This window comes from Dipodomys merriami, unplaced genomic scaffold (genome assembly GCF_024711535.1).
Source record: "Dipodomys merriami isolate MVZ:Mamm:240054 unplaced genomic scaffold, mDipMer1.0.p SCAF_39, whole genome shotgun sequence".
Lineage (NCBI taxonomy): Eukaryota > Metazoa > Chordata > Mammalia > Rodentia > Heteromyidae > Dipodomys > Dipodomys merriami.
The window spans coordinates 8,724,594-8,751,237 of record NW_027205492.1 but is presented as its reverse complement, the minus strand read 5'-3'; the positions used below and the strand labels follow the sequence as shown (position 1 = coordinate 8,751,237).

At 56.1% G+C, this 26,644-nt stretch overlaps 1 protein-coding gene across 1 annotated transcript; it reads left to right on the top strand.

Annotated features, from left to right (window-relative positions):
- Positions 1–4,377: 4,377 nt before the first annotated feature.
- Positions 4,378–26,644, top strand: LOC138805284 (zinc finger protein 64-like). Its single transcript, XM_069990013.1, has 6 exons — positions 4,378–4,526; positions 6,798–7,028; positions 13,070–13,231; positions 14,662–14,724; positions 18,630–18,881; positions 25,263–26,644. Exons 1-6 carry the CDS (start codon positions 4,466–4,468, stop codon positions 26,531–26,533), a joined length of 2,040 nt encoding a protein of 679 aa, XP_069846114.1. The 5' UTR covers positions 4,378–4,465; the 3' UTR covers positions 26,534–26,644.

Sequence of the window (26,644 nt, the reverse complement as noted above, 5' to 3'; positions counted from 1 at the left end):
CCTCATGGATTTAGGAAGAATCTAGTTTTTCAATTTACAGAAAGACTCATCTTTACGGAGACCACCCCATGGGTGGACATGGCTTGTTTCCAGTTTTCTATTCTATCAGTTTTCCTGACAGAGTCGCTGGGGCTAATCCTTCTTACTTTTAGATGCTCTCTCTTTTTTTATTTTTGGTGGTCATGGGGCTTGAACACTGGGCCTGGGCGCTGTCCCTCAGCTCTTCAGCTCAAGGCAAGTGCTCTACCACTTGATCCACAGCGCCACTTCCAATTTTCTGGTGGTTTACTGGAGATAAGAGTCTCTGGACTTTCTTGCCCGGGCTGGCTTTGAACCATGATCCTCAGATCTCAGCTTCCTGAGTAGCTAGGATGACAGGCGTGAGCCATGGGCACCTGGCTTTTTAGATGATCTTTATCCACTGCCCACAGTCCATTCAGAAGGCACCATATCACAACTGTTTTGGTAATCCAGATTTTCATTAAAACACTCCAGGAAGTATTTCAGTTAGGACTACCCGGGCTACAAAGATCAATAGCTCTCAACTACAAAGGCTAAATATGTCATGGGAATGCATTTTTCATTCTCAACAGTCTGAGATGGGTGTTTCTGTCAGCAGAAGGATCTTCAAGACCCAGACTCCTACTGTCTGGTGGCTTTGCATTCCTCTAGGGTAGGGTCCGGAAGGCCACGCCCCGCTGCACTTACTTCCTGTTTCCATGTCATTGGCTGAGCCCTGTCACTCAGATGAATGCCAAGGGAAGGATGGGCTGGGTCCGTGGTCCCTGGGATACAACTCCATATGGGGTTTTGAAAGGCAGATAGTTGTCTCTGCCACAGAAAACGTTCTCTACTTTTGCTCAAAAGATATTATCATGAGATAGCTAACCCAAGTTTTAATTCAACTTTTATTATTTAGCTAACGCCAGTGGGCTTTTTGACGTGTTTTAGTGTACCCCTCTCTCTTTCCTACTTCTGGTAACAAATCCTTTTCCCTGACTTTCTCATAGCAACTCAACCTCCCCACACACACTCCTAGTCCGCAATCCTGTTTTTACCACAGTCCCACATCCCAATGATCACAAAGTAGCAGTATCTAACCACAGCCAATATCTCCTGCCATACACAATTATTTATCTTTATTAGAAGCGCATTTCCCGCAAGTAAGCTAAGTTAGTGGGTTCCATGCAGTTTGGTCCTTTGACTTGATGGCTGCAGGCCTCCCTCGAGCAGGGAGCTGTCAATCAAAAGGGTCCTCTTGGCTGTCTGGACAGTCCTGTGATTATGCTTGGAATTCTTCACAGATGCCTTGAGGAAGCTGCACTCCAGCTGCAAGGAGCATTGCCACCACAGCTGCTACCGAATCCACAGCCTGTGGCCTGAAGACCCTGTGCCTGTCACAACACCAGGGTCCAGGCCCAGCTTGGGCATCCCAAGTCTCAGTGAAGTCTGGGTGACCCTGCTCACTGGCAGGTCTTCTCACAGTGGGTGGGTGGGAGTACTTCCCTGGACTCAGTAGGAAGCTGGTGATTGGTCCTTGGGTAAGGAAGTTGGGAATGTGATTGGTGCAAATTCCTGTGGCTCTATAGCTGGTCTGCTCACTCATACTTTCAGTGGGTTGGCAGCCGCCCCCTGGCCTGGTTCCTGGCGGGAAAAGGTTAGGCTTCCCCTGAGTGGTCTTAATCAGTCCTCTGCCTGGGGAAGAGGAGAGCTGGGGCAGAAGAGCCCAGAACAGGACCAGGGGCAGGGGCAGCAGGATGAGGGAAGGGTGGGGACGGTGAGAGGCAGCAAGGGAGCCCCTTCCCCAGCAGCTGTGCTGAGCTCTGTAGACCAGCAGGGCAGCAGGTTCCACGCCACAATGTGCGTGTGTGTACACACCCACACGCGCGTGCAGCTGTGCGCATGTGTGCCCCGGAGTGCATGCCTACAAGGCGGGCACACATAGGCGCGCGCATGCGCTGTGCATGTGTGCCCGTGCAGCCCGTGCTGCGAGGGCACGCACATGTGAGCATGCACATGCATGAGCAAGCACACACGTGCACACTGGGTCAGCCGGGTGCCCCCGGGGCCTCCAAAACACCCGGGCGTAAATGGAGGAGGAGCGGACGGCCGCGGTGCGGACTGGCCGCCCGCTGTGTGCCAGGCCCCAGGCCAGGCTGGGCCGTGGGCGCAGAGGCGCGGGCTCTCCCCAACTGTCTCAGGGAGGAAGGCCGGAGACGGGCGGGGCCCTGTCCGGCGGGAGGCGCGGCGACGCAGGCCGCCCGAGACCACTTCCTTAAGGAGGTAAACTCGAACCCGGAGCCCAGAGGCAGGGACGAGGCGCAGGCCGCCGGGCAGGGGGGCCGCGGGGCGGGCGGGCGCCGGCACCTCCTCGGGCCGGGCCTCAGCTGGAGTTGGAAGTGCTCCTCCGCGGCCCCGGGCCCAGGGTCGGACCGCCCAGGGTGGCCCCGCGGCCCGGCCCGCAGGAAGTCCTTCCCGGGCGCTGGGCGGCGCCGCGGAGGCCGGGCCCCAGGGCCACGGACCCGCGCCACCCACCTGGGCGCCGCCCCACCGCCCTCTATCCCGGGGGTCGGGCCGGAGCCGCCCAGCGACGGGTGGATTTGCGGACGCTGCGGCTCCGCCGGGTCCCCAGGGCCCGGTCCGCAACGGGACACCGGGCCCCCAGGTGAGGGGCGGCCAGGAAGACGGCGCTGGGGACCGAGCGGCGGGGCGGGGCCGGGCAGGGCCGAGGAGAGGGGCGGGGCGGACCGGGGAGAGGGGCGGGGCCTAGAGGAAGGGCGGGGCCAAGGTGGGGCCAGACAAGGAGGGGCGGAGCGGCGGGGCGGGGCCGAGGCGGGGCGGTGGCGAGGGAGGGGCGGGCCGGGGAGGAGCGGCAGGGCTGAGGAGAGGGGCGGGGCGGAGCGGCGGGGCCGAAGAGATGGGCGGGATGGGGCCGAGGTGAGGCCAGGCAAGAAGGGGCGGAGCGTCGGGGCGGGGCCGAGGCGGGGCGGAGCAGTGGGGCGGGGCCGAGGTGGGGTGGAGCAGAGGGGCGGGTCCGGGCCGAGGTGGGGCCTGATGGAGCTGCGGGGCGGGGCAGAGGTGGGGCGGGGCAGTGGGACTGGGCCGAGGTGGGGCGGAGCAGAGGGGCGGGCCCGGGGCCGAGGTGGGGCCTGGCGAAGCTGCGGGGCGGGGCCGAGGTGGGGCGGGGCAGTGGGCGGGGCCGAGGTGGGGCGGGACGGGGCCGAGGTGGGGCGGGGCGGGGCCGAGGTGGGGCGGAGCAGAGGGGCGGGTCCGGGGCCGAGGTGGGCCTGGCGGAGCTGCGGGGCGGAGCCGAGGTGGGGCGGGGCAGTGGGCGGGGCCGAGGTGGGGCGGGGCAGTGGGCGGGGCCGAGGTGGGGCGGGGCAGTGGGACTGGTCCGAGGTGGGGTGGAGCAGAGGGGCGGGACCGGGCCGAGGTGGGGCCTGGCGGAGCTGCGGGGCGGGGCAGAGGTGGGGCGGAGCAGTGGGGCGGGGCCGAGGTGGGGCTGAGCAGTGGGCGGGGCCGGGGCCGAGGTGGGGCCTGGCGGAGCTGTGGGGCGGGGTCGAGGTGGGGCGGGGAAGTGGGCGGGGCACTGGTGGGGCGGAGCAGAGGGGCGGGGCGGGGCAGAGAGGCGGAACGGGGCCGAGGTAGGGCCAGACAGGGTGGAGCGGCAAGGCTGAGGCGTGGCCGGGAGGAGCGGTGGGGAGGGGCGGGGCAGGACGGCTGGGGCGGGGCGGAGCCGACGTGGGGCCAGGCGAGGAGGGACGGGGAGAGATCCGGTTGGCCGGGGCGGGGCGGAGTGGCCAGGGCAAGTGGGCGGGGTGGGGCGGGGAGGAGAGGCCGGGGTGGGCGGGGCATCCGGGGCGGGCGGGACGGAACTGGTCGGAGCAGCAGGCCCGGGTGGGGAGGACCAGCAGGGCGGGGCGGGGATGAGCGGCTGGGCCGGGGCCAGGCGGGCGGAGCGACGGGGCGGCCGGGGCGGCGCGAGCCTGGGCTGGGAGGACCGGGGCTGGGCGGGGCGGCCGGGGCGGGGCGGGCCTGGGCGGGGCGGCGCGGGCCTGGGCTGGGCGGGCCGGGGCGGGGCGGCGGGGCCGGGCGGAACGGGCGGGCGGAGCGACGGGGCCGGGGCGGCGCGGGCCTGGGCTGGGAGGACCGGGGCTGGGCGGGGCGGCCGGGGCGGGGCGGGCCGGGGCGGGGCGGGCCGGGCCGGGGCGGCCGGGCGGCGCGGGCCTGGGCGGGGCGGGCCGGGCCGGGGCGGGGCGGCGCGGGCCTGGGCTGGGCGGGCCGGGGCGGGCCGGCGGGGCCGGGCGGCGCGGGCGGCCGGCGGGCGGCAGCGCCCTCTAGGCAGCGGAAGTGCGGCTCCACATCCGTCCTCCAGCCGCGCCGAGTCGGGAGGCGGCGGCGCGAACCCGGAGGCGGCGGGCGCCATGTAGAGCGGCGCCCGGGCCGGGGAGCGCGGCCCGCGGCCATGAACGCGAGCGGCGACGGCGGCTTCGCGGGCTCCGCGGGCGCGGCGGGCTCCGTGCAGAGTGAGTCCTGGGCCCGGCCGGGCGACGCCCGCCGCGCAGGCCCGGGGCCCGGGCCGGGTGGCGCCTCGGGGTCCGGGGGCTCGGGTGGGGGCGCCCTGGGGGCCCCGCGCGGGCGTCCGTGCCCCGATCGCCGCCCTCGCGCCTTCCCGCCGCGGCGCAGGGGTCACCGGGTCAGCGCGCGGGGCCGGCCTGGGCCTCGGCGTCCCCGCTGGGTCCCGGGGGCCCTTGCGGAGCGGCAGCGCCCGAGCCCGCGTCCTCGCGACTCATTGTTTCTCAAAGTGTGGCGCCGGCCACCTGCGGGCGCGCGGCCGGCGGAGACGCTTTCGGGGCCCCGCCGGGGTCCGGGGACGACCCGCGGGCCCCTCCCGGAGCCCGGGAAGTCGGGGAGCACGGGGGCCCGCACCCCCTGGCCGGCCGCAAGTGCCGGGTAGTTCCCGAGCCGTGGGCTGGGGCTCTCTGCACAATATAGTCGGCGCGGATGCCCCAGGCCCCGCCCCCTCGGCCTCAGTCTCCCCTGGGTGGGGTTGAGGTCGGACCAGGGTTACCGACCAGCAGCCCGGGCAGTGACCTGCGCGGGGGCGGAGCGCAGGAGGACTGGCTCTTCTCCAGCCCCCCACCGGACCCCCTTCAGCCCCCTCTCCCCGCTTCGCAGACAGGATCCCGAGGCCGAGCGCCCCGCGTGAGCCGGTGGCTCACGCCTGTAACCCCAGCTTCTCAGGCGGCTGAGATCTGAGGATCACAGTTCAAAACCAGCCCGGGCAGACTCTTATCTCCAATAAAACACCAGAAAACCGGAAGTGGCTCAAGTAGTAGAGCGCTCATCCTTGAGCTGATGGAACTCAGGGGCAGCGCCCAGTCCCAGAGTTCAAGCCCCACGACCGACCAAAAGAAAAAAAGCAGAGTGCCAACCTTGGGCAAAAGCCAATCGAGGACTGGAGGCCCGACTACAAGTCCCAGTACCCAGCATCCTCACACACATACGTGTGTATGTGTCTATATGCATGTATATACACACAAACGTGTTGCAATATATGCTTTGTTAGCATAATGCAATTTAAATAAAAAGTGAGGGCTGGGAAGATGGCTCAGTGGCAGAGCACTTGCCTTGCATGCCTGAGGCCCTGGGTTCGATTCCTCAGCACCACATTAGCAAAAAGGAAAAAAAAGCCGGAAGTGGCGCTGTGGCTCAAGTGGTAGAGCACTAGCCTTGAGCTGAAGAGCTGAGGGACAGCGCCCAGGCCCAGAGTTCAGGCCCACGACCAAACCCAAAAAATAAAAATAAATAAATAAAAAGTGAGCTTTTGCTAGTAGAGACTAATATTCTGATACTTAACAAACGTTTATGTAGTACTTTCTAATATAGTGTTATATACCCAGCTAGGTTCCTTTCAGGTAGTGAACACATATGAACTCTTAGTGTCGTTTCTGTGGAGAAATAATATCCCTGTCAGGAATGAATTTTAATTACAAATAACAAAGCTGAAGGATGCAGAAAGTCTGGAATTGGTTGGTTCCAGGGTCAAATTTAGGGATCAGAGTTGTAAGGGCTGGAATCAGCAGAGATCTTGGCAGCTTCCTCATAGTGACATAGTGGCTGCAGAAACCCTGGCATCACTTATACTTTGAAAGCCGAAAGAAGAGAACGGGAGCCTTGCTGCTTGCTCCCTTTTTATCATGAACACCAGTCTTTTTCCAGAAACTTCTAGCACTATGCTGAAGGGGTTCCAAAGTATTCAGGGGACAGAGCTGATTGGGACAAGCAATGTTTATAGAGTGATATGTGTCAAAATGGGAGGGAGCTTTTATGTGTGTTGAATTCAGGGTCTGCACCCTGTGCCTGAGCTTTTGTGCTCAAATCTAATGTTCTACCACTCTGAGCCACAGTGGCACTTCCCATTTTCTGGTGGTTAATTGGGAGATAAGAGTCTCACAGACTTTCCTGCCCAGGTTGGCTTTGAATCGTGATCCTCAGATGTTTCCAGAGTAGCTAGGACTATAGGCATGAGCCACCAGCATTCAGCTCACTTCCTGTTTGGCTTAGTGTTTTATTGGGAATAAGAATGTCTCACAGACATTCCAGCCTGGGTTGGCCTCCAACCCGATCCTCAGATCTTAGCCTCCTGAGTAGGTAGCTAGGATTGCAGGTGTGATCTTCCTCACTTGCTCTGCCCTGGGCTCTGTCTGCTGTGTGCACCAGCTCCCTGGCACCAATCTGTCTGGCGTGCAGGCTGGATGGGTCTGGGCGGTGACCTTCGTCCTGGGGGCTTCCAGGTGGCACGGCGGTGCTGGTGGAGCTGAGCGCCGACATCCACATCTGCGGGGTGTGCCGGCAGCAGTTCAACAACCTAGATGCCTTCGTCACCCACAAGCAGACCGGCTGCCAGCTGAGCAGCGCCGCGGCCGCGCCAGGCACCGTGCAGTTCGTGGCAGAGGAGACAGTGCCCATCACCCAGGCTCAGACCACCACTACAACCATCACCTCCGAGACGCAGACAATCACAGGTAGGCCGGGGGGGGGGGGGGGGCGGTGGCAGGTGAGTGGAGGGGGCCACTGCGAGGCAGAGACACACACACACACCTGTGCCGGACACTCCCAAGCCCCGCCCCGCCTAGCTAGGTCGTTATTTTTAGCCAGCTCCAGTGGAAAGCCAACTGCCCAGCCAGGTTTGGGGGTTGCTAGCTAGTTTAAAAAAGGTTTGCAGTTACACATAGCATGTGTTCAGCCAAACACAGAAACCAGGTTTCTCACAGCATCTCCTTATGGTAAGCAGATGCTTAGCCAGGCACTGGTGGCTTATACCTGTAATTCCAGCTACTCAGGAGGCTGAGATCTGAGGATTGTGGTTCAAAGCCAGCCTAGGCAGGAACATGCATGAGACTATCTCCAACTAACCACCAAAAACCTTAAAGGGAGCTGTGGCACAAGTGGTTAGGGAACTAGCCTCATGTGAAAAAGCTAAGGAACAGTGCGCAGGCCCTAAGTTCATACCTTAATACTGGCACTAAAAAATAAAAACAAATACTTGCAGGAAAGATGGCTATAAGTAAATGGTTGTTTGGGGGTGCAGTACGTATGTGAATTGGGGGTTTGCATTGTTTCTGTGAAGCAGCAAAACACATTTTAGGTTTTTGTTTGTTTGTTTGTATTTGTCAGTCGTGGGGCCTGAACTCTGGGCCTGGGTACTGTCCCTCAGTTCTTCAGCTCAAGGCTAGTGCTCTACCACTTGAACCACAGCGCCACTTCCAGCTTTCTTCTGCTTATGTGGTGCTGAGGAATCGAACCCAGGGCCTCATGCATGCAAGGCAAACACTCTACCACTGAGCCACCCTCCCAGCCCCTAGTTTTTAAATATATCTGCACATAATCATTTGAAGTCCTGGCCATGGGCCATGGGCTGCGAAGGCAGAAAAACAATCCTGTGTTCTGCTGTGGTTTAGCCGAGAGATCTTCCCAAAGAAGACACAGGTATGCCGGGCGCCAGTGGCTCACGCCTGTAATCCTAGCTACTCAGGAGGCTGAGATCTGAGGATCACGGTTAAAAGTCAGCCTGGGCAGGAAAGCCCGTGAGACTCTTATCTCCAATAAAATACCAGAACACCCTAAGTGGTGCTGTAGCTAAAGTGGTAGAGCACTCGCCTTGAGCTGAAGATGAAGAGCTCAGGGACAGCTCCCAGGCCCAGAGTTCAAGCCCCTTGCCCGACAGGAAAAAAAAAAAAAGACACAGGTGATCAGAAACTTCCAGATTCAAAATGAGCTTGCTCTGGTTCCAGAGTAAACATTATCCACACACATAGATATACACACTCGGACACACACGATGTACACATTAAGAGATTCACACTGTTACATGCACAGAGAAAGTATATTCATGTGCTTGCTAAAGAAGGCAGATTATAGAGCAACCCCTCCCAAAGGAAAAATCGGCAACATGTTTGCAAATAAAGTTACTTATCTTTTGAGTGGAGAAGGGAGAGTTGGGACTCGAACTCAGGGTTTGGGTACTGTCCTTGGGCTTTTTTTTTTTTTTTTTTTTTTTTTTGGGTCCAGTCGTGGGGCCTGAACTCTGAGCATGGGCGCTGTCCCTCAGCTATTCAACTCAAGGCTAGCACGCTACCACTTGAGCCATAGCACTACTTCCGGCTTTTTTTTTTCTGCTTTTGTGGTGCTGAGGAATCGAACCCAGGGCCTCAGGCATGCAAGGCAAGCTCTCTACCACTGAGCCACCTTCTCAGTCCCTGCCCTTGGGCTTTTATAAAGCTCAAGGCTGGCACTCTACCACTTGAGCCACGGATCCACTTCCAGGTTTTTTGGGGTAGTTACTTGGAGATAAGAGTCTCTAAGGTTCTTGGCTGGCTTTGGAACTCCTGGGTAGCTAAGATTACAGGTGTGAACCACCGCTGCCTAGTCTATGTATGTTCTTTTCAAAGTAAAAGCTAAAGAGCCTGAATACAACCAACCAACTTGGGAAAAACTTTGTGGCATACCCAGCTAAAGCCATCATATGTGAAGAACTGCTAAAAAAAATCAACAAAAGCCAGGAGCAAGAACAGCATAGAGTTGGTGAAGGCAGCAGGTGACAGACACACAGAAACACCGGTGCTAAAGGAAGTCCTGCATCACTCCATTGGTGAGGGTACTGTAGCCTGAAGCCGGGCTCGGGAGCTGTCCCTCAGCTTATTCCAAACCTGGGTAGGTTTGTGATGTCCTGTGATTTCTGAGTCATAAACTTTAAACCAGCTCACTTTATGTTTTTGGTTCTTCTTTGTTTTGGTGACGTGGAATTTAAACACAGGGCCCGTGCTGTCGCTCAGTTTTTTCACTCACAGCTGGTGCTCTACCACTTGAGCTATGCCTCCACTCTGGCATTTTGCTGGTTAACTAGAGACAGTATCTCTAGGGCTTTTCTGTCTGGGCTGGCCTCAAAGCATCATCCTCTGGATATCAGCCTCCTGAGTAGCTATAATTACAGGCATGAGCCACTGGCACCTGGCTTTGAATTGGTTTTAAAATGTATGTAAACATGTTTTATAAGTCTGCATCTAGGCATTTATCCTATAAAACAGGATCTGCAGTTGCAGCTAATACTGTAGAAAAAGTAGACACGTTGTGTATGTGCAGACAACTCTGTCCGTTAATTCCTGGAATTTAGACAGTTGAAGATGGCTTGGTCTTGGGAAGGTGGTAGACAGAAGATTTTTTTTTTTCAGTCATTTGTAAGTTTTTTATTGTGATGGGGCTGGGAAGGTGGCTCAGTGGTAGAGCGCTTGCCTTGCATGCCTGAGGCCCTGGGTTCGATTCCTCAGCACCATATAAGCAAAAAGAAAAAAAGCCGGAAGTGGCGCTGTGGCTCAAGTGGTAGAGCGCTAGCCTTGAGCTGAAGAGCTGAGGGACAGCGCCCAGGCCCAGAGTTTAGGCCCCACGACCGGACCCAAAAAAAAAAAAAAAGTTTTTTATTGTGAGAGTACTGTACAGAGGAGGGGTTACAGTTACGTGAGCGAGATAATGAGTGCATTGCTTGTCAAGCATTGTTTTCTTCTCCTTTGTTTTTCCCCTACCATCCCTTCCATCTCCACAACTACACTCCCTCCTAACTCCCCCCCTCCACCTAAATTGTAAACTTCGTTTTTCGACATTGCATCTTGTACATCTCATTGTTGCAATGAGTCAACCTGTATCCCTATTTAAACAATTGTTTTTTTCCCTTCCCTTCCCCAAATTATACCAACATCAAATACAGTGAAAGCAGGGGTTATACCGTGGGAAAGGGACATACAAAGCAACAAAAAAATCATGTGGTACCTCATAAATACGTTAGAAACAGTAGCAAAAAAGAAAAAACCACTTGTGTCCGTATCTGGAGGTTTATTTCACTTAACATCATCTTATCTAACCTTTTCTGCTTGTCTCAGACATATACTAGTTATTGCAAATAAGGGAAACCATGGGACCTATGTTTCTTTAGGCCTGGCTTATTTCACTTAATAGAATTTTCTCCAAGTCTTTCCATTTCCTGACGAATGGGGCAATGCTATTCTTTCTGATGGTGGGATAGAATTCCATTGTATGGGGCTGGGAAGGTGGCTCAGTGGTAGAGTGCTTGCCTTGCATGCATGAGGCCATGGGTTCGATTCCTCAGCACCACATAAACAAAAAGAAAAAAGCTGGAAGTGGCACTGTGGCTCAAATGGTAGAGCGCTCGCCTTGAGCTGAAGAGCTGAGGGACAGCGCCCAGACCCAGAGTTCAGGCCCCATGACCAGACCCAAAAAAAAAAAAAAAAGAATTCCATTGTATATATCACATTTAGAAGATTTTTCAATGCAAGGTGAACAACAACCCATATGCAGCAATGTTGTGGGGCCTGAACTTTCCCAGAGAAGCTTCTAGAACAGGAAGCAACATAAGTAACAGGAATGAGAGAATGAATCGGTGAAGGGAGGGGGGAAGCCTAGCGGGGACCATGGCAGAGGGGACTCAGCCGAGTCCACCCTGCTGCAGCTGCTCGCTGGCTCGGCTGGCTCCGAGTTCGGGTTTTACAGAGGCCCCTGGGCGCCAGCGAAGCAGGCAGAACTGGCCTTGCATTTCCCCTTCGCATTTCTGAACTCCACTCCCCCTCTCCCCCAAGTCTGGGCCTAGGGCCCCATTAGCTGTCCAGCCCGGGGGCTGGGCTCCCCGGGGATCTCGTTAAGGGCCTGGTGCCTGCTGTGAGGTAACAAGTTCCCTAGGGACCCCAGGCTCACCGTCCTCACCCCAGCCTCCCTCCTGGCTTTCCAGACTGGCCTGGGCCCCGGCTCCTCCCTTCTGCCAGAGACTGCACACCGGAGCAAGGACCGCCAAGGCTCGTGTGTGGGGAAGAAGATGGCAGCCCAGGCTCACTCCTGTAGTCCCTGGTTAAAGCCAAAGGGCTGGGAGTCGTTCCCCAGCCGTGTGTGTTGTTGCTGTGTTGTTAGTTTGTTGTGCGGTGCTGGGGATAGAACCAGAACCCAGGGCCTTCTGTATCAAAGAAAACACTTGACTGGGCACAGTGACTTACACCTGTCAATCCCAGCAACTGCAGGAAGAGTAAACAGGAGGATCGAGGTCCAGGCTGGCCCAGGCATAAATGAGACCCTGGTGAAAAATAGCACGCCAGTCACCAGTGGCTCACCCCTGTAATCTCAGCTACTCAAGACGCTGCAATCTGAGGATCACAGTTTGAAGTCAGCCCAGGCAAACATATCCAAGAGATGTTTATGTCCAAATTAGCAAATGTCCAAATGGCGTGGAAGTGTGGCTGAAATGGTAGAGCACTGGCCTTCAGTGGGGGGAAAAAAAAGAGGAAAGTGTAAGCCCAAGTACTGGCGCAAAAAATAACAATAGCTAAAAGCGAAAAGGGCCAAGGGGCATGGCTCAAGTAACAGCATCTGCCTAGCAAACTCAAGGCCCAGAGTTCAAATCCCAGTACTCACAATAAAAAAAATATCCAGAGCTGAGAATATGGCTCAGTGGTAGAGTGCTTGCCTAGCATGCATGAAGCCCTGGGTTCGATTCCTCAGCACCACATACATAGAAAAAACCAGAAGTGGCACTGTGGCTCAAGTGGTAGAGCACTAGCCTTGAGTTGAAGGGCGCAGGGACAGCGCCCAGGCCCAGAGTTCAATCCCCACCTCTGACCAAAAAGCAAATAAAATAATAAAATACCAAATTTAATAACAAACAATACAATTAATTCCTGAAACGTATGGCCCAGATATTGCTGCCATGGGACAAGCCAAAATAGGTCCTAATGCTCCGCCTGACGTGAGTTAAATATTCTGGAAACAAAATGGCCTGAGGGGCAGCCTCCTGGGAGGCTGAGGGCTGGAATTCAGTGTGAACCTCCTGCCCAGGCCGAGTGCCCTGCGCTGGGCACGCCTGTGTCCACAGCCACTCCCCAGGCCGAGGTGGGAGGGGCACGTTCAAGTTTAAGGGCTTCCAGAAGGAACTTTCCTCCGCTGTTCCCTTCCCATCCCTCACAGTTTGTTTGTTTGTTTGTTTTAATTCAGGAAGAAAACATTTTGTTGTTGTCGTTGGTCATGGGTCTTGAACTCTGGGCCCGGGCACTGTCCCTCAGCTCTTCAGCTCAAGGAGAGTGCTCTACCACTTGAGCCACAGTGCCATTTCCAAGAAAAATCCTTGACAGGGGCTGGGAAGGTGGCTCAGTGGTAGAGCGCTTGCCTTGCATGCATGAGGCCCTGGGTTCGACTCCTCAGCACCACATAAGCAGGGGAAAAAAAGTGGAAGTGGCACTGTGGTTCAAGTGGTAGAGCGCTAGCCTGGAGCTGAAGAGCTGAGGAACAGCGCCCAGGCTCAGAGTTCAGGCCCACGACCGGACCTGAAAACAAGAAAAAAAAGAAAAATCCTTGACAGAAGCTCCATAGACATTCTCTAGTGCTTCATTGGCTGCCACTAGGTCACATGATCACTCCGGACCACCAAGGGAAGGCAGTCTGGCAGGTTTGGTGGGACAAAGCAAATGGCTGTGGATGTTCACACTTAGGATATTGACAGGCGCCCCTCCTTTAGTTTCAGCTCCGGAGTTTGTGTTTGAACATGGCTATCAAACGTACCTGCCGACGGAAAGCGGCGAGAGCCAGACCACCACCGTCATCTCTCTCCCTGCCAAGTCACGCACCAAAAAGCCGGCGGCCGTCCCTGCCCAGAAGAGGCTGAACTGCTGCTACCCAGGTAGCCTCCCAGTGGGCAGAGGGCGGGCCACAAGTCCATTCCGACAGCCAAAGCACCTGGCTTAAAAAAACGCAGCCCTAGCCAGGCACTGGTAGCTCATGCCTGTCCTAACTACTCAGGAGGAGGATCAAGGTTCTAAGCCTGCCTGGGCAGAAAAGTCCTTGAGACTCCCATCTCTAAACTAATCAGCAAAAGGCTAGACTGGAGGCATGGCTCAGGTGGTAGAGCACCACCAGATATGAGCAGGCAAACCAACTAAGTGGGAGACGTAGATTTTTAAACTCCAGTATTGCCCCCCCATCCCCACACCCCCCCCCCAAAAAAAAAGTGCTCTGTAGCTCTACAGAGCACATGCCACCTCCTCGGTGTGCTGGTCACCAGGCCTAGTGGTGGCTCTGAGACCCACAGCCACAGGGCCTTTAACTTACAACTTAGAAACCTTTCGGGCTTATGCAGAACTTGCAGGGGCCCCATCTGTCTCACATTTCCATGCCCCCATGTTAACACTCTCCTGTACTTGCTTTGTCAAACAAGGACTTCTGTTTGATGTGGCACAGGACCGTTCTCAACGTGAAGAAGTTAGCATTTAGGGGGAGGGAGGGGCACAGCAGGACTGGGCGATCTGCACACTGTGCCCGGCGGCTTCTTGGGGACCCCCTTCTAAGCAGGTGTCTGTCCTACACCCTAGCCTGGGCCCACTCACCAGGTCTGGGTCTTCATTTTCTCTATTCATAAGCAGACAGACTTCTCTCGTGATTCTGAAACACGTGTGTGTATATGTGTGTGTACACACGCGTGTGTGTGCCAGACCTGGGGCTTGAACTCATACCCTCGCTTACCTTTTTACACTCGAGCCACAGCTCCATTCCAGCTTTTTGGTGGTTAATTGGAGACTCTCATGGCCTTTCCAAGCCCATGACTAGCTTCGATCCTCAATCCTCAGATCTCAGACTCCTGAGCAGCTAGGATGAGAGGCGTGAGCTACAGGTGTAGTTCCACACCTTTTTTTTTCCCTAGTCTTGGGGCTTAAACTGAAGGCCTGAGCTTCTTTTGCTCAAGGCTGGCATTCTACCACTTGAGCCGCAGCACCACTTCCAGCTTTTTCTGTGTCTGTGGTACTGAGGAATGGAGCCCAGGGCTTCGCGCATGCTAGGCCAGCACGCTGCCACTGGGCCTCCACTTGGGCCTGTCTGGTGCCTCCTCGTGGTGGACTGAGGTGGTGCAGTTTCCCAGGACCACAGGAGTCCTTGGTGTGAGGCGGGCTGTGACATTCACACCTGAGTTCGGAAAGGGGGGGGGGGGCGACCGTGAGGTTGGTGTGCTTGCTGTGATGGTGGCCCGTGTCAGCGCGGGACATTTCTGCCGCTTTCTCCGCTCCGTAGCCAGGTTTCTGTTCGCAGCCAATCCCCACCTTGGCTTTGCTTGTTTAGGTTGCCAATTCAAGACGGCCTACGGCATGAAGGACATGGAGCGGCACCTGAAGATTCACACCGGTGAGTGACACGTCCCGTCCCCGTCCCCGAGAGAGCCCCACGCGCCCCCAGCCCCCATGGCGTACGCGGGAGCAGCCTACAGTGACATCACACAGAATACTCCTCTACCCGGGAAGTGGGCTGAAAATGTCTACGGCAGTAAAAATGCAGCCGAGCCAGGTGCTGGTGGCTCACAGCTGTAATCCCAGCTACTCAGGGACTGAGACCTGAGACTCAGGTTCAAAGCTAGCCCAGGCAAGAAAGTCCACGAGACTTATCTCCAATGAACCACCAAAAAGCTGGAATTGGAGCTGTGGCTCAAGTGGTAGAGCGCCAAGCCAGGGTGCAAGGCCCATAATTTCAAGCGCCAGTACTGGCATGCACGTGAGCATACATGCTCACGAAGGACAGGGGAAAGGCTGGGCATGGTGGCCTCTGCTTGTAATCCCAGCTACTTGGGAAGTAGAAATCAGCAAGATGGGGACTTGAGGCCGACCTGGGCCCCTGTGCTTCAGAAAATGAGACTGCCCTCAACCGAAAGCCAGGCCAGGCCGTGGGTACTTCATTCAGCTGCTCTGGAGTCCTACCCAGGAGGATCGCAGCTCAGGCCAGCCCTGGCCAAAACTAGAAGATTTTACCTAGGGCTGGGCAGGTGGCTTAGTGGTAGAGTGCTCACCTAACATGCACAAAGTCCTGGGTTCGATTCCTCAGTACCACATACACAGAAAAAGCCAGAAGTGGAGCTGTGGCTCAAGTGGTAGAGTGCTAGCTTTGAGCAAAAGAAGCTCAAGGACAGCACCCAGGCCCTGAGTTCAAGTCCCAGGACTGGCAAAAAAAAAAAAAAAGATTCTACCTAAAAGTAACTAAAGCAAAAATGGCAGGGGGTGGTGCTCAAGTACCAAAACAGTCAGCACCTGCCTACAAGGAGGAACCCAAACTCAAACCTCAGTACCAGAGAGAGAAATAGACGCAGAGAAGGAGAAAGGTGGTTGCTCTCGCTAACCTTAACTGTATTTAATACCGGCACCCCTTTATGTCTGTGTTGCTTTCAGAGCCCTACCCTACCCCAAGATGCCAATCTGAAGATCAAGTCCCTTCTAGAAAATGACTTAATTAGGACTGGAATGTGGCTTAGTGGTAGAGTACTTGCCTTCTATTCATGAAGCCCTGGGTTTGATTCTTCAGTACCACACAAACAGAAAAGGCCAGAAGTGGCACTGTGGTTCAAGTGGTAGAGTGCTAGTCTTGAGTAAAAAAGCTCAGGGACAGTGCCCAGGTCCTGAGTTCAAGCCTCAGGACTGGCAAAATAAGAAAAAATGAAAAAGAAAGAAAATAACTTAACTAGACCTAAAATACAACCCCAGGTGGTACCATGGACATGGTTTTGTGCATATTCACACACAAACTGACTAAGGGACAGTATGCTAGGGGAGGGTCCGGGGTGGAACTCCTCCCTGGGGGGAGCAGAGGGGTGGCCTGGGAATGGAGGACAGAAGGGGGGGTAAATGCGGTCATTATATTTAACGCACACTGTGTAGAAGTTGACCACGGGACTTGAGTAGAGCAGGAGGGGGGATAATGAGGAGTTTGGAAGGAGCGCCACTGGCCAAGGTGCATGGTGCTCAAACCTGGCGTATGGAACCGCACACCTCTGAACGAGCAGTGGGTAATACCAACCAAAGAAGAATCGGGGCTAAGAAGGCAGTGGCTCAGCCGCCAGAGCCTCGCAGCAGCGCAGAGCGCTGGGTCACTGACGAGCAGCACACTCCACAAGTGGTGGCGGTGCCACGCCTTCCTACCGTTGTGGTTTGTCTTTGTGGTTGAAGCCACCAATGGAAAACGCGATTTTGCAGGGAGGCATTGCTTTGGTGTTTACCAGGATTTTGGTTGTGTGTGCGTGCGCACGCAGTGGTACTGAGACTTGAACCCGGGGCCTCGCGCTCTCACTTGCCTTTTCCCACTCAGGGCTAGTGCTCTACTACTTCAGCCAGGCCTCCACTTCAACTCTTTGCTAGTGAAGTGGAGATAAGAGCCTCCTGGACAGCAGTCTGGCTTTGAACTTTGATCCTTCGCTCTCCACCTCTTAAGCTAGGACGACAGGCGTGAAGCACCAGCACATGGCACTTTTGTCAATTCTAAGGCAAGAATTTGACGCTCATGTGAAAAGAACGCGGACTTGTATGAATAATACCTGCCTCGCAAGCACAGGCTCCGAGTTCAAACCTCAGTGTCACCAAAAACAAACGACGGAGGGAGGGAGGGAAATAAGAACAGACAGACACCTGGCTTAGTCGGCCAGCTGTCTGTGGGAGGCGCTGTGCTCACCAGCCGCGCGGCAGTGACTGAGTCTGGCCACGTGGCTTCCAGGTCCCTTGGCCGAGCTGTTCGTCCTCACCCAGGGCCATCACCGTCTCAGTGCCGGCATGGTGTCCATTGCTGGGCGTCCATTGCAGGTTCCGCGTTGAGGAAGCGGAGAGCCTCTTACAGGAAGGGCATGGCCTCCATGCGGCTCTGAGTGGGCACGGCCCATCCGCCAGGCACAGCGTGGTTAGCGCTGACCAGTGGGGAACGGCCACTGGGAAACAGAAACCGAGACGACTTTGAATCTCCCCTGTGCGCACGCACCCAGCCGAGCCTGTGCGCGTGCAGTTTCTGCGGCCCTGAAGCTCGCCCAGCAGCACCGCAGGGTCACCGCAGACAGCAGGGGCCCCAGGGAACAGCAGCCCTCCCGGGACTCTGACCTTGCAGGGTCAGCTGAGGGCAGCCAGCCCTCCCTCCACCCCATATGCCTAACACAGAGAGTATGTGGCAGCCCCCGGTGCTCAGCCAGGTGCTGGTGGCTCACACCTGTAATCCTAGCTACTCAGGAGGCTGAGATTTGAGGATCACAGTTAGAAGCTAGCCCCAGAGAAAAGTCCCTGAGAGTCTTATGTCCAGTTGATCAGCAAAAAGCCAGAAGTAGAGCTGTGGCTCAAGTGGTAAAGCAACAGACTTGAGTAAAAAAAAACACCCAGGGCTGGGATGTATCTCAGTGGCAAAGCGCTTGCCTAGCAAGTGCAACGTCCTGGGTTCGATCCCCAGTACCAAAAAAGAAAAGACAAAAAAAAAAAAAAACACCCAGGCCCTAATACTTTTACTTTGCATTGTATGGTTTAATTTTTTTTCTTCAGTCCTGGGGCTTGAACCCAGGGCCTGGGCACTGTCCCTGAGCTGCTTTTGCTCAAGGCTACTAGCATTCTACCACTTGAACTACAGCACCTCTTCTTTTTCTGTGTATGTAGTACTGAGGAATCAAACCCAGGGCTTCACGCATGCTAGGCAAGCACTCTACCACTGAGCCACCTTCCCAGCCTTTTCAATATAGCGTTATTGTTCTGGTTAAGGTGTTGTACAAGGGGTCACCATTTCGTAAGTCAGAGAATGAGTACGTTTCTCTTTGGACAACGACAGCCTTCCTTCATGTTCCCTCAATCCCCACCCCATCCCTGACTATACTTTAAACTTGGTCTTAGTTAATCTTCTATTTTAGTTTATAAGGAATTCGTATGCCTCTTTTAAAAATAAGCAAGTAGGCCGGGCTCTGATGGCTCACGCCTGTAATCCTAGCTACTCAGGAGGCTGAGATCTGAGGATCGCGGTTCAAAGCCAGCCCGGGCAGGAGAAACCGTGAGACTCCTATCTCCAATAAACCACCAAAAAACCGGAAGTGGTGCTGTAGCTCAAGTGGTAGAGCACTCGCCTTGAGCTGAAGAGCTGAGGGACAGCGCCCAGGCCCAGAGTTCAAGCCCCACGACCAACAAAAAAAAAAAAAAAAATAAGCAAGTAATTGCAATAACCAACTAACCGTCCGGCCCCTTGCCCTCCACGGGTGTACGTTTCGGGGTTGTGTGTCCCGGTGCGTGATAGCTGGTGTCTTGTGTGTGCAGGAGACAAGCCGCACAAGTGTGACACGTGTGGCAAGTGCTTCAGCCGGAAGGACAAGCTGAAGACGCACACGCGCTGCCACACTGGCCAGAAGCCCTACAAGTGCAAGACCTGCGACTACGCGGCCGCCGACAGCAGCAGCCTCAACAAGCACCTGCGCATCCACTCGGACGAGCGGCCCTTCAAGTGCCAGCTGTGCCCCTACGCCAGCCGCAACTCCAGCCAGCTCACCGTGCACCTGCGCTCGCACACCGGTGAGTGCCGCGGCGCCGCCTGGCCTCCACCCAAGCCCATGGCCGAGGCAGGGGGTGGGAAGAGGGGGAGGGGGGGCGACGCACGTGTCACACAGCCACACACCCATGTCATTCCCTGCGAAAAGATGTGTTTGTGAACATGCATTCCTAAACTAGACACCCAAGCAGTGCCAGTCAGCCAGGCACTGGAGGCCACACCTGTAATTTTAGCTACTTGAGGGGCTGAGGTCTGAGGGCCGCAGTCCAAAGCCAGCCCGAGCAGGAAAGCCCGTGAGACTCTTATCTCCAATTAACCACTCCAAGAGCTGTGGCTCAATCTCGAGTGAAGAAGCTGAGAGACAGCACCTAGGCCCTGAGTTCAAGCCCCAGAACCATCATACACACATACACACACACAAAAGCAATGAATGTCTGCATCGTGGTTAGGCATTTTAGTAATTTTTTAAGTGTACTGGTAGGTTTAGCATGAGGCTCAGTGGGAAAACCCTTGCCTAGCATGTGAGAAGCCTGGAGGCATCCCCAACACTGTGTGCGCACAGCCCAAAATCAACCGAGTAGATGATTCAACAAACTATTCTCCTTTTGGTATGTGTATTGGTATCGGTTAGCTACCAGTGTAATGATGCTGTGTAACAACCATTACCTTGGTGGCCTATTGTAAGGAACATTTGTTGCCCACATACTTCAGGCCAGGAGAGGATTGTTGTTGTTGGCTAGTTTAGCCACTGTGTGGGGAAGGCTGGATGTCCACCGAGCATGGCTGAGCCCCAGCCGGCTGTGGCCGGCCTTGGCTGGGTACTCTGGCACTGCTCCGTTATCTCCCGTCCTCCTGGGACTGTGGCAGAGGTGCAAGCAAGCCCTGATGTATACACCTGCTTAGAGCATGTGTGTGCACGGCAAGCCGTGGGGCCGGGCCTGGTGCTGGGGACAGGCGGAGTGCACCCAGCCAGCCTCACCAAAGGTCACGGGGGAGAGGTCAGAGGTCGGAGACGCAGGGAGGAAGAATCAGGAGCGTTTTTTACAGCTGCACTCCCTCTTTATCCCTAGCATGGGGCCCGCCTCCCTGACAGGCGGACACATTCACGCCCTCCAAAATCACACCCAGCCTGTGGGAGAGGGAGAGCCCCGGCGGAGACCATGGCCCGCACTTGGGGCGGGGAGGTTTCCTGATCCGGTGTCGGGCGCGCCTGGTTCATGCTTCTGCCACCGGGACCTCCTTTCCTATGCCTCCCTTAGCCACGCGGGAAAGAATGACGGGATGGACTCCGGGAAGCTTGGAGCAGGAGGGCTTCTAGTTAGGCTGCAGACCAGTCTGTGGTCATTTCGCCAATAGAGCTATCTTAAAAACCAGGTGATTCTCATTTATCTTGGTGCCAAAAGCCACGCCCCTCTTTTGAAATCTTGCTTCTCTTTCTAAACTCGGTGATCGGTACTGTCTCCCCACAATCTCCCCTGGGTGCTGGGTAGCTGGGTGGCCAGACAGCCAGTCAACAGAACTGCTCCACACCAGCTTAAGTCCTGGCAGGTTGTTTCTGTGCCAGTACTAGGACTTGAACTCAGGGCCTGGACGCTGCCTCTTAGTTTTTTCACTCAAGGCTGGCACTCTGCCACTTGAGCCACACCCCCCACATCCAGCTTCTGGTTGGTTCATTAGAGATAGACGTTTCTGGGATTTATCTGCCTGGGCTGTCATTGAACCATGACCCTCAGATCTCAACCTCCTGAGTGTCTGGGGTTACAGGCGTGAGCCGCTGGCACCCAGCTCCCTGGCAAATTTTAAATGCGTTACCTTAGGGCTTCCTGGTTCCCACGTGGACTTAACATTTAGTGATGAACTACCTCAACATCGCTGTCCTCTGGCCCTAGTCTAACTTTGAGAAGATAAAAACTGTATTCAGCAAATCTTCCACTTTCTCTATGCCTTCTAAATTCTGCTTGGAAATGGATTTTTTTTTATGTATTTTCTTTCTTGTAGTACTTAATCACATATTCAGCCTGTAAAACCCCTTCACTCTGGTGCTTCTTAGTATCTCTTCGTGCTAGTCCCAAACTCTGTCTTCTAAGGGATCACAAATGAGTTTTGCTAAGTATTCACCATTCGATGTAGAGTGCCATCGTTCCAGCCTATACCTGTGGCTCCATCCCAAACCCCAAACTCGATCCATCTCTAGCTTCCAGTCTCTGGAGTCAGGGAGTCACAGTGACGCACAGAATGAACCCCCCAAATCCTCAATCAGGCAGCAATGGGTCGGCCGGCACCCACTGAGGACCCCGTGACCAGGCCTGGCTGCCCACCTGCGCTGCCGGACGAGCACCAGCTCCGGCCAGCTCCGCACAGCTCCACAGTCTCCCGCCTCCTGGGACCCGGGCTTAAGCCAGGAGTGACTCAGGCAAGGCGGGTGACAGGCCATTCCAGACCACCATTCCCGTCAGAGAGGCTTGATTATCCCAAATAGTCCAAGTGTGTCCAGTACCATGGTGGAGCCTGGGGCCAAAGGTCACAGAGGGTCACCCCACCCTTGTTTTGGGGGGAGCATGCATGCGCAGGAGGCAGGGGGTACCACAGGTGGCACGGGAGGTGGCAGACTTGGGGACAGCCGTGTGAGCTTCTACAGCAAGCTAAGACTGGGTTGGACAAGATTTCCTTCGGCCATCTTCCCCAGCCCGTGTCACAGGAGCTGAGGGGTTTGTGGGGACATGATGAGCAATTTCTGGGAGCACTTTGATGCGTGTCTCTATTCGTTGTCGCTTTCTCCTCTATGAGGCTGTAACGCTGTCAAGTTTTTTAAGTTCACGGCACCTGTTGTCACCTGTCCATTGATTGCATTTTCTGCATCCTCAATCATTTTGTTTTGTTTTGCTTTGTTTTTTGTGGGTCTTGAACTCTGGGCCTGAGCACTGGCCCTGCACTCTTCAGCTTAAGTGCTCTACCACTTGAGCCATGGCACCACTCCCCATTTTCTGGTAGTTCATTGGAAATGAGACTCACAGACTTTCCTGCCAGGCCGGCTTTGAGCCGCAATCCTCAGATCTCAGCCTCCTGAGTAGCTAGGATGACAGGCATGAGCCACCAGCACCTGGCCTTGATCATTTTAATAGCAACCTAAACTCAAGGAAGATCTGGTGACATCCCTTTATTTGTTGCCCACTCTCCCCCTGCTGCTCCACATCCCAGACCCGGACCATCCGGAGCCCTCTGAGCTTCGAGCTCAGGGGTGACTCATTTAGTGAATTAATTTGTAGCCAGGCACCAGTGGCTCACACCTGTCCTCCTAGCTACTCAACAGGCTGAGATCTCAGGATCATGTTTCAAGGCCAGCCTAGACAGAAAAGTCCTTGAGACTTGACTTCAAAATAACCAGCAAAAATCAGGGCTAGAGGCATGGCTCTTTCTTGCCAAATGTTGGCAAGAAAGCTAAGCAAGAGTTCAAGGCCAGGTATCAACACAGACATACAATAAGAGAACTTAATTTGGGCTGAGAATATGGCTCAGTGGTAGAGTGCTCGCCTAGCATGTCTGAGGCCCTGGGTTCAATTCCTCAGCACCACATAAGCAAAAAGAAAAAAAGCTGGAAGTGGTGCGGTGGCTCAAGTGGTAGAGCACTAGCCTCGAGCTGAAGAGCTGAGGGACAGCGCCCAGGCCCAGAGTTCAGGCCCCACCACCAGACCCAAAAAAAAGCCAGAAGTGATGCTATAGATCAAGTGGTAGAATGCTAGCCTTGAGCAAAAAGCACCTTAGGGACAGTGCCCAGGCCCTGAGTTCAAGCCCCAGGACTGGCAAAGAGAAAGAAAGACATTTTAGTTAAACTGTGAGGATAAAAGGCCTCAGGCACGTTGCTTCCAGGTCAGGCTGTGTGATCTGTGAGCCCTGTCGTCTGGTTTTTCTCCAGTGACTGCTAACATCATGCGACGCTTGTCACTGTGCTGTGGGCCGGGAGGTAACTAGAACCCCATGGGACATCCTGGTAGGGATCCTAGCAGTGGTATCCCACTTGAATAGAATTCAGGAGGAAGATTCATGAACTTGACTGGGAACTTGACTGAAGGCTAGCACCTATAACTTGCCCCAAAAGAATTCAGATGTCACCCACACAGCCAGTCAGCTGCAGTAAAGCATGGTTGACGTGCGTCTCCGTTTACTAAATTACTCCAGTCACACCACCCGCCGCTCAGCTTCCTGTTCAATTCACTGATAAAGCACACGTGCTCCTGGGACAGATTTTTCTTTTACTACTTTAATAACTATTTCAGTAACTATTTTTATATGCTTGATGTCTTTTATATTCCCTTTTTTTCTTTTAATTTTAGTTCTATATATTTAAAACATGCTTGCTAGGTGCTAGTAGCTTCTACCTGTAATCCTGGCTACTCAGGAGGCTGAGATCTGAGAATCAAGATCAGCAGTAGCTACTGGGGATTGAGCTGCACAGAGCACATGTGAAGTCCTGACTTTTGTCTGGTGTAGGGCACAGGGGTGACAGCCATGCCTGAAAAAGCAAATGCTTATGTGTAGAAGGTTGCATAATAAATACCTTAGACTGGGCTGGGAAGGTGGCTCAGTGGTAGAGCGCTTGCCTTGCACGCATGAGGCCCTGGGTTTGATTCCTCAGCACCACATAAGCAGAAAAAGCCAGAAGTGGCGCTGTGGCTCAACTGATAGAGCTCCAGCCTTGAACAAAAGGAGCTCAGAGACAGCATCCAGGCCCAGAATTCAAGCCCCACGACCAACAGAAAAAATTAAATAAATACCTTAGACTTAGGGGCCAGCATCAGCTGTGCTGTTATGCTGTGAACTGTGAGAGCAACCATGCATAAAGAAACAGGGAAGCTTTATTTGCAGACACGGGCTGCAGGCATGACTTGGTCCCAGGCCGCGGTTTCCCACTCCTGGTGCGGGAGTTTAGGGCACCTGATCTCAGTGCAATCTCATCGTGAAACTCAGTTCCCGGTTAGCCTAACCCTAAGCCCCCTATTTAGGATGAGACCTCCTGGGCAGCTCCCCGCGCCTCTCATTGGAGCTTGGAGCTGCGCACAGTGACGTGTAGGTTGCATATCCCAAAGCAGGTACATGAGTCTATTCTTTGGGTGGATGGCCTGAGAATTCATACTTGGAGTAAACAAACAGGTGAGCCATGACCTTCCACGTGAACACCTTACAGTGTTAGAACTGACGTCCATACCAGTGCACACCTCGTGGGGGTCACCTTGGGGAGAGATGAGGGCCGCACCGCCGTCTCAGAAACAATCTTAGACTCTTAGGTGTTCTAGTGCCAGCCATGGTGCCTGTTTAAGCAGTGTGGAAATGGCGGGGGGAGGGGAGGACCACCAATTTGAATTATGGGCGCCTTAGCTAATTTGCACTTGGTGTTTGTGGAGAGAGAAATCTGGCGCCTCGTGTTCCTTCAGATGTTTGCAGTTTCACTCTCCTGCTCACCCCTCAGCAAATAAGAACTTATTGAAAAGAAATAAATAAAACAAACAGCTGGATTCTATAACTTCATGAGTAACAAATACAGCCAGCATATGGGATAAATAAATGTTGTGCAATAAACACATCTCTATTAAGAAAACAATCTGCATGAATAGAAAGTGGTGCTTGAGTCACTGTGAAAGGAATACATGGGCACACGTGGCTGGCATGTGGTACTTGAATCACACGTGGCCGGGCCTGTGGGAACACTGAATCCATCACCACGTGTAACTCAAGCATGCTGTGAACCATTAACTACTGAAGCAGGTGCTTTAACTATTCAAGCCGCAGCTTGATTGTTTCAAAGGCAATATAAAGTAGATTTGCACGTGTACACACATGGATGTGTTTGTGCATGCCAGTAATGGGCCTGGGCGCTCTCCCTGGGCTTTTTCTGCTCAAGGCTAGCGCTCTGCTACTTGAGCCACACCTTCACTTCTGGCTGTTTGGTGGTTCCTTAGAGAGTCTCAGACTTTCCTGCCGGGGCTGGGTTCAAACCACAGTCCTCATTGCTCAGCCTCCTGAGTAGCTGGGACGACAGGCGTGTATCTGGGAACCACTGAATGAATGCGTCTTTCCCTCTCCCAGACTGCTGGGTTCCACTCAGGGCAGGGCTGTGCCAGAGGCTGCAGCGGGAGGTTTAGGTTAGAAGAGAAGAACCCCTCCTTCCTCCCTCCCTCCCTCCCCTCCCCTTTCCCTCCCCTCCCCCTTCCCTCCCCTCTCCCTTCCCTCCCCCCTCCCCTCCCCTCTCCCTTCCCTCCCTCTCCATCCCTTCCCCCCTTCCCTTCCCTCCCCTCAGCCCCGCTCCCTCCCGCAGTGCGGCCCCGCAGCCTCCCGGGCTGGGCGCCCCGGGGTGGGCCCCTGCCCTTGTTGCCTTCGTGTTCTTATGGAAACTCACCTTGTGTTGACAGGGGACGCCCCCTTCCAGTGCTGGCTGTGTAGCGCCAAGTTCAAAATCAGCTCGGACTTGAAGCGGCACATGCGCGTGCACTCGGGGGAGAAGCCCTTCAAGTGCGAGTTCTGCCACGTGCGCTGCACCATGAAGGGGAACCTCAAGTCGCACATCCGCATCAAGCACAGCGGGGACCGCTTCCAGTGCCCGCACTGCGCCTTCGTGGGGGACAGCAAGGCGGCGCTGCGCAAGCACAGCCGCGCGCACCAGGCCGAGCACCCCGAGAAGTGCTCGCAGTGCAGCTACTCGAGCGCCAGCAAGGCGGCGCTGCGCGTGCACGAGCGCGTGCACTGCGCCGAGCGCCCCTTCAAGTGCAGCTTCTGCAGCTTCGACACCAAGCAGCCCAGCAACCTGAGCAAGCACCTGAAGAAGACGCACGGCCACCTGGCGCCGCCCGCGCCGCCGGCCGGCCGCCGCGAGCCGGGCCGCCAGGGCGGCCGCCAGCTGGCGCGGCTGGACGCCAAGAAGACCTTCCACTGCGACGCGTGCGACGCCGCCTTCATGCGCGCCGACTCGCTGCGCAGCCACCGCCGGCAGCACGGCCACGCCGGCCCGGGCCCCGGCCCCGGCCCCGGCCCCAAGGCGGGCCCCGCCGCCGCCGCCGCCGACGTGGCCGTGCTCCAGCTCCAGCTCCACCCCGGCAAGGCGCCGCTGCCGCCGGGCCCGGCACCCGCCGCCTTTGGCGAGGGCGGCCGGGTGAAGATCATCGTGGGGCCCCAGGTGCCCCCGGCCGACGCGGCCGCCGCCACCGCCGTGGTGCAGGCGGCTGCCGCCCCCGCCGCCGCCGCGCTCGGCCTGGTGGCCCCGGGCGCCGAGGAGCTGGCGGCGGCCGGCGGGCGGCTGCAGATCCTGCGCCAGGTCAGCCTGATCGCGCCGGCCCCGGCCGCCCCGGCGGGGAGCCCGCCCGTCCTGCTGGCCGCCCCGGCCCAGACCCTCATCCCCGCCGCGCCCGCCGGGCCCCAGGAGGGCGCCGGCGGCCAGACGTTCATCGCCAGCCCCGGCATCTCCTGCGCCGACTTCGAGGGCCTCAACGCGCTGATCCAGGAGGGGACGGCCGAGGTGGCCGAGGTGACCGTGGTCAGCGACGGCGGCCCCAGCATGGCCGTGGCCTCGGCGGCGCCGCCCATCTTCTCCGCGGCGCAGCCCGATCTGCCCAAGCCCAGCTTCTCCATCATCCAGGCGGCCGCGCACCCCGCGCTGCTCTGCCCGGCAGACTCCATCCCGGACTAGGCCCCGACAGGGCGAATCCCGGGCCGGACCACCGAGGCTCGCTGCCCGCCCGCTCCCCAGGTGTGAAGGATCATTGTGACACACACATAATAAATTGTATTTTCTACTGCG